At 29.4% G+C, this 12,728-nt stretch overlaps 2 protein-coding genes across 2 annotated transcripts in view; one reads left to right on the top strand and one right to left on the bottom strand.

Annotated features, from left to right (window-relative positions):
* The first annotated feature begins 3 nt into the window (after window positions 1-3).
* LOC145313884 (uncharacterized) lies at window positions 4-4,994 on the top strand. Its single transcript, XM_080153537.1, has 4 exons — window positions 4-469; window positions 1,499-1,555; window positions 1,839-3,323; window positions 4,576-4,994. Exons 3-4 carry the CDS (start codon window positions 2,179-2,181, stop codon window positions 4,715-4,717), a joined length of 1,287 nt encoding a protein of 428 aa, XP_080009663.1. The 5' UTR covers window positions 4-469; window positions 1,499-1,555; window positions 1,839-2,178; the 3' UTR covers window positions 4,718-4,994.
* Window positions 4,995-9,194: 4,200 nt separating this feature from the next.
* LOC145314830 (uncharacterized) overlaps window positions 9,195-12,728 on the bottom strand; it is a 47,573-nt gene continuing 44,039 nt past the window's right edge. The window contains exons 19-22 of the mRNA XM_080154910.1: window positions 12,569-12,679; window positions 11,943-12,038; window positions 11,260-11,297; window positions 9,195-10,585 (exon numbers count right to left, since the gene is read on the bottom strand). Coding sequence (XP_080011036.1) covers window positions 10,493-10,585; window positions 11,260-11,297; window positions 11,943-12,038; window positions 12,569-12,679 — 338 coding nt within the window. The 3' untranslated portion in view covers window positions 9,195-10,492. The remainder of the gene's footprint in view (window positions 10,586-11,259; window positions 11,298-11,942; window positions 12,039-12,568; window positions 12,680-12,728) is intronic.

The following is a 12,728-nucleotide window of genomic DNA, read 5'->3' as shown; positions in this document are numbered from 1 at the left end:
GTGATTGATTTATTTTTTTAAATATGAGCCCACCAAAAGAAGTTATCTGAATCATAATATTATGAAATTTTAGGAAAAAAATATGTCTTACACATGATGTAATATCATATTTCATAAAAGTTCTAGAAAACAAATTGTTTGTGTAGATAAGATTTCAGTTTTATTTGAACCTTTTTATTGAGAATGTAGGTTGAATTTACACAAAATTTACAAGAAATGTTAAAAATTGTAACTTGCCATTTAATTGCTATGCTATTTTGTATGTTTTATATGTAAGAAATATAATTTGTTATTGCATTTTAACCCATTTCAGATAAAAAAGTTAACTAAACGAACTAAAGTCCAACAAGAAATGGCTGGTAAAGTGCAGATACCGAGTTCGAGTGGTACGGGGCTAGGAGGCGGAGCCTTGAAACTGGGAGGAGGAGTCATGAAGCGTCTCAATCCGAAGTCGGAGTCTGTGGCCTTGGTAAGCTGATCATTTTTATTTATCCTCACATAAAAGTAACAGGATTGCTGTCTCTGTCGGTCGCTGTGTTTACCGAAGGATCTTGCTAACCACTGAACTGACATTGTTCTCCTTTACAGGGTAGCTTCTCATAGGTTCTGGGAATGTCTTAACTGTTTTTTGGGGGGGAGGGTGGTACTTTTTTTAAAAAAACTAAAATTGAATGTGGGGGTTCGACAGCTTTCCCCACCACAAGTGCCCCTAGAGACCTCAAAGGGTGTAGTCGCTAGTATTCTATTAACAAAGACAATTTTGTCCCCATTCAGCAGAAACAAAAACAATTAATAGTGATTTGTTTTAGAGTTAAAAGTTTTTTTTTTAGATTTTACTGCTAAAAATATGTGTATGCAACTTCTAAATACTATTTGTCTTACATAAGTTAATGTATTCTTCTGTAGGTACTTTGTTAATGCATTATTATGTTTTATGCATAACCACAAAAATACAAACAGTTACAATTGGGTTTCCCAGTCAAGTTGAGCCCAACATTTATGCATTTTATTTTGCACTTTTGTCTATTTATAGCTTTATCATTTTTCTACAAAAAAATACAATTGAGGATATCAATAACTTGCTCTATATTTGACCCCCACCTGTAAATATTCGTCATATTCTTTACACTTACTTACTTTAAACTAGATATTTCACATTCAAAAAGGTTTTTAAATCTAATTTTTATTCATATTTATAAGTCAGCTTAGATTTAAAATATTCCACTTTATCACAAGTAAAAAGAATACCTAAGTACTATAAAAACAAATATAGAACTGATACAAAATGATAAACCTCTATAATTATAGAGAATTTCAACATATTATGAAATTAAGATTTGGAACATTTGTTGCAATTTTAGAAATAAAAATTGGTTTAATGTTAACTCTTGATTTCCTTTTTGTAGTTGAAATTTTTATTTATACATTATACATATGTTTGCCAATGATTTTTAAAAATAAATATTCTTACCTATTAATTAAATGTTTTTTCTTCTAGGCTCGACGCCTCAAGCAGCGAGTTCGGGGTCGAGGTCGGGTACTCCGGCGGAATTAGGTAAGTTATTTTTCAGGGATTCCAAGAGTTAAGACAATGGATGATGAAGTGTTGTGGAAAAGTTTAAACAATATTGGTTTGTACAACCCGATCAAGTTTTGATTAGTGTCTGATTTTTAAATAAAATGAAAGGAATGTGTTTGTGAAGCGTTCAAAGACCTAATTTTATTTATTACATTACTTTTTCCATTCTCAAAATTTTTAAATATTTTCCGATTTTGTCATAAAATGTGTGTTGCCTGAAAATATCGACCTTCTGTACAATAATAGTTTTTATATTTAGGAAAGCAATCAAACCTTTCAATGAAGATATCTACCTTCCCGTCAAGCCAAAGTCAATCTTTTCAAGATACATAAGGGAGCCAACGGTTGACAAAAATCCAACATTCAATGTTGGTAACATTAAAATTGACAAAGAAGATACTAAAACCAACCCACCCAAAATTCCAATTATTCAAGACCATGATTATTTTAAGGGAAATTTCAAAGAAGATACCAAACATAATCTGGTTGACTTTGGCACTGATGAAATTGATGGATGTTTCTCCAACCCCATCAAAAATTTTGATAACATTCAAGAAGAAGTTCTTGATAAAGTTAACAATGCGACAAACTCTTCTGAAATGAATTCAGATTTAGATATACTGAAGACTTGTATAGAAGAGGTAAAACCAGAAAACAATGAGTTTTCTAACATGCAAGTAGAATTGGAAAGTAATGATAATATGATAGATGTCCAGGATGAAATTACTGTAAATGATAAGGCAACAGATTCCATCTGTAAGAAAGATGATAATGATTTTGAAATTGGCCAAGTTGTATTAACTAAGTCTGATGTAAACTTACCTAATGAAATGACTAATTTTAACACTATTGAAGATATACCTAACAATGATGTTGTAAATGATTCAAATAATTTGTCTGTTGTAAATTTTGAGATCACTTCTGTACTTGACATTACAAATGGAAATAATTCCCCTTATGTCCAAAACTATGAACTTACTAAAGTATTTGAGGATTCAACACAAGTTGAGAAACATAACCATCTTAACAACGCAGCAAGTAAAGACTCTTTAAGCATTGATGTAGACATTTATATCTCTGATCTTATGAGTACTGAAGACAACTTAAATGATGACAAACTATTTAATGTTAGTGAAGAAAACAACAAACTTCTGAACAGTCCCGAGGACTTCATAGAACCTGATATTGAAAATTTAATTATTCCTAAAATATGTTTGTCTGATTGGAGCTCTGTTAATGTGTCTGACAATATTCAAGTTCCCCAAGATGACGTGGAAAAATTTGAAGATCTTCTTCCCTTGGATGAAGGAAAATCTTGTGTGTCCAGTAATTCACTTGACACTGGATATTGCTCCAATCAAGATGACCAACTCAGCCGAACACCTTCCCCAGAACTACGCAGCCCAGCTTCTGAAAGCTTGATAGTATACGCAACTAATGCTAAAGCACAAACATATAATGGAATGAACAACACTTCTAATGTTGAAACTGAATTGGTTCACATAGGTACAAGCCCATCCAATGCCTATTATGTCAACGATACAACATTCAAGAAAACTGTAAAGGGAAGAAATGAACGTCGTCAATTAGAGCAAATATCTCGTACTAAACCGGTTATTGCTATTAAAAGTAAACCCCAACAAGAGAAATCGACAACTGCAAAGAGAGGAAGAAAACCAATTCATATCTATGAAGACAAATCAACTAAAAACAAGATGTTGTGTATTGCTTACAGAGCAAAAAGGTAATCAAAAGTTTTCTTTGAAAATATTCAAATGTGCATAGCTTCATTAAAGGTAGATATGTCCGTTCGTAATTACTCACATTGTCTATCATGTATACTTGTGTTTTTTTGCATCATATAGAAGTTTATATCAAATATTCTAAAGTTTATTACACCACAGCAAATAACAGTAAAATGTACGTATGAAATATTGAAATATTATTAGGTATTATTTCTTATAACTCAAAATTTGATAAAAATGAAAAATTGAATCACATTACTTTAAAAAGTGACATGAAAATATCAATAGGTAACTAGTAATCAAACAAAAAAAGATAAGCGTTGTTTGTATTGAGATAAGTAAAACACTTTTTTCACTTCAAATAAAGGAAAATATTTTTTTTCAGTATGACTTCGAAACCGATAAATATCCGCTGGATTACAATAGGTTCTAAGCCACACTGAAGTATCATGTATCGTATTTTAATATAGACCACAGTGCGTATGAAGGTGCTTTGACTTTTGTGTCAGAACCTAAATTGGGACATAGTGCATTTCATCACCCGAGGTTAGGTCACTTCATTTCACTTTTCAATAAAATTTAAATTGCAGCGGTTTTTGAAAAAATTAGATTTGAAAATTTCAAGTTCAATTTTCACCCACTAGGAGTTACCGCATAATCATGACAAGAAAAGCGAAGATTATTTATTTAAAATTTTGAACAATATTGCTTTTATAAAATCTGTCATAAAACCTCTCTATAAATGATTTATTTGAAGCTGAATTTCCGTAACCTTAGCAAAGCAACTGATAAAAATGGCCATTAATTAACTCACTTCAGGAGTGATTTATGAAGAACTTTATAAAAGCAAACTTGTTCAAAATTTTAAATAAATAATCTTTGCTTTTCTTGCCATGATTATGCGGTAACTCCTAGTGGGTGAAAATTGAACTTGAAATTTTCAAATCTAATTTTCTCAAAAACCGCTGCAATTTAAATTTTATTGAAAAGTGAAATGAAGTGACCTAACCTCGGGTGATGAAATGCACTTTGTCCCAATTTAGGTTCTGACAAAAAAAAGTCAAAGCACCTTCGAAAGAACTGTGAGACAATTTTCTATGAATAATAAAATAAAATGAAAATATTAATACCAGATTTGTTAACCCGGTACTTTGGATCCTATGGGCTAACAACACTGTAATTTTCTTTTGATTTTACTAACCAGGGAAACCTGTTGGCGAAAAATAACTATCATAATTTTAATAATTTCAGGAGACACGCAGATCAGACATTGCTACAAGAATTGGAATATCAAGAAATTGTAAATCAAGAATTGAAAATGAAAATGGATTCACTGCAAAAGGAAAAGGATCGTCTGTTTGAGTTGGTTCAGAAAATAATGCTGAATAATTAATTCTAACATTCTATGATTTGTTTAATATACCATTAACATTTTTGTAATATAGGTATCTAAAACTTAAAATATTATATTCAAGTTCTGTTTAGAAAGTTGGATATAATTTTGTAAATATTTTAACACAGCTTTTAACATCTTAAATCTGTGCACTATTTACTCTTATGTATAGTTATTTGAATTGTATTGGTATAAATCAATGTAAAATGTGTTTTTTGGTTAACTTTGTTCTCTTTGTCTTGTAATTTTTTCGGTTCAATAAATCTTTCAAAATTAATTTTTATTTGAATAATACAACTCATTCAAACAAGGATGAGAAATCCATAAAAGCAAAGCTCTAATATCAGTTAGTATAAAAAAATAACATTAGCACTTTAAATACATTAAATACCTATTAGTAAATTAATTTAGAAGTCTAAAATTGTTTATTTTATTGCAATATGGTTTTAATAAAAGATGCTGTTTTTGGACCTACTTCCATTTTTAGTCTTCCGTTTGGTAACGATTATGGAGTTACTTAGCTTTCTAAAATCGTACCTGACTAACAGGAATCACCATGCAAAGTTTGAAATCGGTAGGATGAATTTAACATGTCTAAATTAAGAGATATCTGTTGCAAAAAGACGGGTCTTTTAAAAATTCCTTAAAACCAAACAAGGAGGGTAACATTAATAGGTGGCAGACACTGAAACGGATGAAAAAATTGTATATTAGATGCAGCTTATTGTTGAGGTAATATAAACATACTTGGGGTAAAATTGTAATTTAGTACATTTGGAAAGGGGGAGATGTGAAAATTCTACAAAATAACAAACTATTTCTAATCTGAATTAAACCCAGATATATTAAGGGACAAGAAAATGGAAAATTAATTGCTGAACACTTCCAATGATTATAGACGAGATTACCTCCATGTATGTTAATCAGGGAGTAAGGGAGGGGACAATGGATCGAATATTCAATTTTTAGGAGTCTCAGACTTTGGGTACTGGCTTACAGGGAATGTGGTGAGTTGGGTACTAGCTGGTTTTTTAAAAAAAATTTTACCAAAAAATATCATTTAATTTATAAAAACTTTATTGTAATATTTGTGTAATAAACAATCTAAGAACCCTAATCTAACAACCTAAATTTAATTCTTGTGTATAGTGGCATTTAAAATATGGGTTGAACGAGTTCCATGGAGATTTTTCTAGTAATTAATTACAGAATAGTTACGTCAGTCTGATATACTGGTAATCTAATTTTTAAATAATTGTTTTTTTTCTTATTTTATAGTTTTCTAAATTTTATTATCACACCCTTTACAATTTCCTTCAAATTTTCTGGATTTCATGTCCTATCTTTAAAAAACTCTTAAATTGAATTAATTGCCCATTGTCCCCTTCCTTACTCTCTGATCACGTATGGTCCCTCAGATGTCAAAACTTTATTTTAGTGTTTGGCCAAAATGACTTAGCAATTGTATCTGTAAGTACGTCTAATAACACCCTATGCTATTTTTAAAATCCTAGAAAATTTTTTTTGCAAGAAAATTGCATAAATTTGCAACCTTTTTTAGAACCACTACATAACTCGAGTTTTAAAACTTTTTATATAAAATCCTTTTTACAAAAAATATCAATAATTACTTAAAATTAAACCTGAAAGAAAAGAAATCTCATTACACGTGTTAATTTGCATGTTTTAGGTCTTTTTTTGAGGAAAGTATAACTTCCACATTTTTGACAATAATTATATTTTTTAACATTTCAAAGTAAAATATAATAAAACTTAAACGATTTTTCTTGAATTATCAGTTGAAAATTTCATCAAACATGCAATTTAAGTGATGAAAATTTAATAAAATCATTTTTTGAATGTTTAGAATTACCAATTTTCTACATTTAAAACAAACTGTTAACAAAATTTAAAATCATTCTAATATATAACTTTAAAAATCAATAACATTTTATAAAATGATGTTTTAAAAAATAAATCATTAAAAGGTATTAAAATGCATTTTAAGTTGCTTAAAATTATAACGAGAATATCTTTTTACACTTTATTCTTTGTAATAGAGATTAATCGTAATTTGCTGAAAATGAAACATTTAATAAACTAATTGAATCTTTTTGTGACCATATTTAAAATTTTTAATTTTTACACTAAGGTGTTTTTTAATAAAAATCTTTGTTAATTTCTGTTTTACGACAAAAAAAGAAAGGGACTTTTTTACTATTTCTAGGTTATCTTATGCAATTTAAACTATATAATATGAAATAAATTTTAATTGTCTTTCTTTTGAGCCACAAAATACTGTAAAATGTAACATATATGCAAAAATAACAATTTTTTTAATGAATATTATAATATCCTTATATGACATTGCGTCAGAGCTTATTCTTTAGATCATATGTTCATGAAAAGTAGCCATAACTTGGAGGGTTGCACTATTTGTTAGAATATTAAATAAACTTGAATGGTAAAAATATTAGCATATCCTTTGTTAATTCAAATGCTTTAGGTATATTATTCGGAAAGTTAGTTAAAAAAGAGAGCATTTGCTGTGTATACTGTTGAAAGACTTTCAAAAATGTGAATTACAAAGCAATCCTAAAAGATCGGGCCGTAGGCAAGTCTTGGTCGATTGGGGGGTACGGGGGTTTTCTGATAGCAATTTGCGTTATTGGTATACAAGGTAAAAAAACAACATTTTAAAGAAATTCTTTAAATAAAACCCAACGTGTATTGGCAGTACAAACATCTTAATGCTAGCAGACATATGTTTATCAAAATTAAAGAAAAGTATTTCCACAAGAAAAATTATTCAGGTTTCTACTTTATAATTTTAAATATTTTTTTTCTGATAAAATGTTTGACATATATCATATAATCATTTACCAAAAAAAATATTTTGATAATTTAGATTTCAGAGAATATGAAAACCCTCAAAAACTAAGACGACATTTTGCATCTTCTGCTATGACATTTAAGAAAAAAAATTTAAAAATCAAAATTTAGTATGAAAACTATTTTTATCGATTTTTCTGAAGGTATTATCGTATTCTATGGGTTTTTCATTATCATTTACTTATATCGAAAGTGCCAAACATTGTACCCTAACTTATTCATTTAATAAAAAACCAGCCGTGTGATGTTAATACTGGTAATTGAAACTTTAGAGACATTCAACCTTATGAACCAAACCAATCATAATTAGTATATTCAATATAGGTACCCAAAGATTTGAAGTCCACGAATAAGAAAACGAGATGAACCACCAACTTTTCTATGCTGCTAAGTCTACACAAACCCAAACCATCGTAATTTTTATGAAAGATACTGGTAGTTGGACTAATAAAGAACTCAGCCAAAAAGGTTTTACTAAACTAACGGATCCGCGGAGTAGCACACAAAATATGTTTTATCAATAATAGTCACCACAATCTTATTCATAGCAATAAAATAGATTCTTAAGTTTTAAAATGATATTTTATTTCAGAAATTAACAATTAAACTAACATATTTTATTAATAAGGTTAACTTGAGCACTTGCAACAATTATTAATAAACAATCTATACAATAAATGCAAATTTCTACATCAGTAATTAACAAAAACAATAAAAAAAATTAATCTATAAAATAAATTTGTGTTAATAATAAAAAAAAACAGAATTGCACTAAAAGAAGTTAGGTGTTAGTTTTTGTCATAAGAAAAAAGGATAAGAGGATGAATACTCACCCCAATTTCATTGTAAAATATTACTTCCCCCCTACTAAAATAATTTGTCTGCTATTTATCTAAACCGTCCGCGGCTTTTTGCATCTTAATCATAACCTATTCTATATATGTAAAAAAAAATAAAAAATTTTATCTTATTAATTATTATTATTTTTCTGTAATTTATTATGTTTTAAAAAAAATTAAAGAAAATATTTAAAATACAATTTGATTTAGAATCTTAAAAAACAAACAGCCGCGGACGGTCTTAGTGCAACAGAAAAGTATGTTTCGCCTAGTTTAAAAATAGGAGGGTTCACCTTTTATGATCAAAAATTTATTTTTTTTCAAATTAGCCTAAATGTAATATTTAAATCTAATTAACATGATAAAACTTTTAAATGTTTACTAATAAAAAATTAATAGTTTAGCTCTCAGCCACCAGGTTCGCTAGTTGTCTACTTCAAAGACATACATTAAAACTAAGGCTAAATATTAAATAAAAAATTTCATAACTGAATAATCTAAATAAGTGAATAATCTGTAAAGCTATCTATGTTCTTTCTCAGACAATACTCGTTTTTACAATATTTTTAACATTTTCAAGTGATGTTATTTACCCCTCAGGGTTTGGCCCTTTAGTGACAAAAATCCAAAACAAGAAAAATACAGGCAAAATAAAAATTGATGAACGCTTTGATATTCTAGTTCTATATCCAAAGCTAGATGGCACTGAAAAACTGATTATTATAATTTACAATCAAATGTTCATATTAAATTTGTAAAAACGTTTATTTATTAAAAAATATAAGTTAGATAGACTGCAATATAAATCTTATAAGCTGATAATGAGTGTTATGATTAAAGTCAGTAGCAAAGTCATGAAAAATTAATAATGATAATTTTATATTCTTTCATTAGGTTTCATCAGAATGGATGATAATTCAAAATATTTCTATATCATCCCTTAAAAATTAGATTTATGCTTCAAACAGCAACTATAATTGTCTTGAAATTATATTTAATTTTAAGATATTCCCATTTTGAAAAGTGGTGGAATAACATTAAAAATTCAGCGCGGCAATTGCTCAATATAGGCCTCTAGGCCCACTGCCTATTTTAGTCCTTCAAATACCTCGATTTCTCTCTTTTATTATTTTCTCTATGGTTTTTGTAAATAAAAATTGTAAAGGGAGTCACAAATAATGCAGAGTAAAAAAATCATAGAAAGCTAATGGAAGCTATTATATAACTAACTTCTTACATTCATGAAGATCAATGAAATAAATACCTTCTCTCATTTTTGCCTGTTAAAAATCGCCAATTTATCGCTTTTTGTTACAATGTATTTATTTAAAATAATCTGGGTTAATTTCAACCTTCCTTGACCATTAACACTCGGGGAGGAGAGACTATAAATAACTGACTTAAAATCTGGTAATTATACACAATTAACTGAGATTTTATTTTTATAATATCTCCATCCTTGCGGTTACAATATCTATGCCAGAAAACCTATTCGCGAGTAAAGAGCAAAATAATTTGTTGGCTTAAACAAAGTTTGTTGAATAGCTACAGGTGTCAAGGCTATGTAAAACTAAGATTTTATTTAAAACTCTGAGATGTTTCATAATGCACTCCACATTAATTGTGTCTGAAATATTAATTAATGCTTGTATTTCAAAAGTCACTATTGATTAAAAAGGTTATTTCATATGAAAATTAGAAAATTAAGTAGATTTTACTCTTAATCAGCATCTTTTTAGTTTCACCTTGTGATAAAGCCACCATGCTTTGTATTTGAAGAAAATTTTATTTACTGTGGGATTGGTAGCCAGTTAAGGACAAGGTAGGTAAGGTTTTTATTTTACAGTACGGCTTCGAGACCGATTAATATCCGCTGGATAGAACTGGTTCTTAGCCATACTAAAAAATTATGTAACGCATCGTTATACAAACAATTTTCCACCAATATTAAAATAAAAATTATTACCAGTTTTGTAAGCCCAGGACTTGGGCCCTTCAAACAAAACTGGTTTTAATCTTATAATTTTACTATCTGTGGATTAATTTATATTTCATCTTCATCATCTGTAAATTCATCATCGTCATCAATGATTCCAAAATCCTTGGCAAGATTAATCACCATCTCAAGAACTGTTTCCTAAAATTAAATATTTTGTCAAATTTTAACTTTAAATCAACTAAAGAGTAAAGTCTTTGGACGGTATAAGGCTATTATTCAGATTTCAGGGACGCTGAATAAGAATAATCGGGAATTTTTAAATGGCTTTTTATAGGTTAGGTTAGGTTATATTAGGTTACGTGATTGTTCACAGGGTTAGGCAATTGGCCCTGCGTGAGCTAGAAATAGGAGAAAAGCTGCTAGGAAAAATACAAAGAATCGTCCCTTAAGGTGCGTTGCCACGAAAGGGTGTATACCCGAATTATCTTAAAACTGTAGCATGTTGGTGTGCGGATTAGATTTGTGTAAATCAATGTAGTCTTGACTTTAATGTAACATTTGATCTTGGATTTAGCCATTACAATTAGTACTTTAGCAAACAAGCATTTTTTAAAATTGTTTTTAATAAATTTATTCACTTCTATTATATATTAGTTCCCTAATCTAAAGCTATAGAGAGAACAAAATTTATGAAATCCAGTTGGAAAAAGAAACTTTCAGCAGAACTTCTTTAAATGATAATACCTTTATTATCACACTACAAAAATATTTTCTACAGTAAACAAGGAAGATACTCTCTACAAGTAGCACAGTAACAATGACTGACAAACCATAGTTACGTAGTAGCTGGAATTTAAACAAATATTGATCACCTGTAGAAGGTTAATAGTCATAGATATCACAGCCAGACCTAAATTCAAAGATTAAATAGTGGATTTCTTTTACATGTACAACATACTGATTTTTACTTTATCTAGCCATTAGTAGCACAGTAACAAAAAATAGCACTGATTTGGGATCTTGGACAAAGTAGCCTCGGGACATTTACTAATGAAAAGTAGCCTAACCTGATAATAATAATCATGGCCTTAGCGCTCGGACCCCTAGACTATTACCTAACCTAACCTATGTATGAATGTTCCAAACATTTTGTATGAATACATAGGGCGTTTGGAATTTCGTGGGTTTACAAAAAGTGGTTGGTAGATTTTTACAATTTTTAGGTAAGGTTAGGTTAGTTTCTAGGCTAGGGGGCCGAGTGCCCGCAGCTAGGCAGGCTAGGGGACCGAGCGCTGCAGCCATGATCATTATTATCAGTTCAGGCTACTTTGTCCGAGGCTACTATGTCCAAGATCCCTGATTTAACAGTAAACTGTAATTCAGAAAAAAATCATTAGACATTTTAATTAAATTTAACCTTTTCATTAATAGTAAGAATATCTATTTGTTTGCTGTAAAAACTATGCGTAAAGCAATTAAACAGAAATATATTTTTTTGTAAATAAATCACAAAACCTTGCAAACAAAAATCTTTCTGTTATACGTATATTTTTACCTAATAAAAGATAGAGACAAGCAATAATAAGCTTGTATTGTCCATCCTTGGTGTCTGCATTCAACATGGCGTCTCCAGGTACAAAATCCCCGAAACCTAAAATTATTTTATCCTGTATCTTTATCTCAAGTAAAGAAAATCAGGGCTATTTCATAAAATTTAAAACTCCTTTGACTTTGATTCAGCTGATAAATTTGAAATAAATATTTCGTATTTCACAACAAAACCCTCTTCAAGACGTTAAATTCTAAAACTAACCTAACCTAAACATTCGGTGGCTTACCTCATATTGCATTTGGACCTGATGCTTTTTTATGTTAGGTTAGGTTAAGAAGAGTCTATTAAATAGAAACTAAACCTTTGTTCTAAAGAATTAGTAAAAGTTGGTGGGGGAGGGTTAAATTCTTTCAAGAGTAAAAGATATACATGGATGTACGGACACACATAGACCATCTATAGAGTAGCTATGCTTCTATGATAATTAAATTACCTATAGTAGTAAGCGTGATAAAGAAAAATAAGCTACTTCCAAAAATGTCTAATTCTCCCATGATGAAAATGTTATATGGATGAACGGACACACATAGACCATCTATAGAGGAGATATGCTTCTATAATTAAATTACCTATAGTAGTAAGCGTGATAAAGGAGAAGTAAGCTCCTTCCAAAAATGTCCAATTCTCCCATGATGAAAATATTAGTGCTCCAAATAGAATGTATGCAACAATGAACACTAATAACATCAATTAAGTCAAACAATAATCTTTCCTGTCAAATGTCCTAGT

The sequence above is a fragment of the Acartia tonsa genome, chromosome 3 (assembly GCF_053477335.1).
Source record: "Acartia tonsa isolate MP-2025a chromosome 3, ASM5347733v1, whole genome shotgun sequence".
Lineage (NCBI taxonomy): Eukaryota > Metazoa > Arthropoda > Copepoda > Calanoida > Acartiidae > Acartia > Acartia tonsa.
This window is presented reverse-complemented; position numbering and strand designations above follow the sequence as displayed.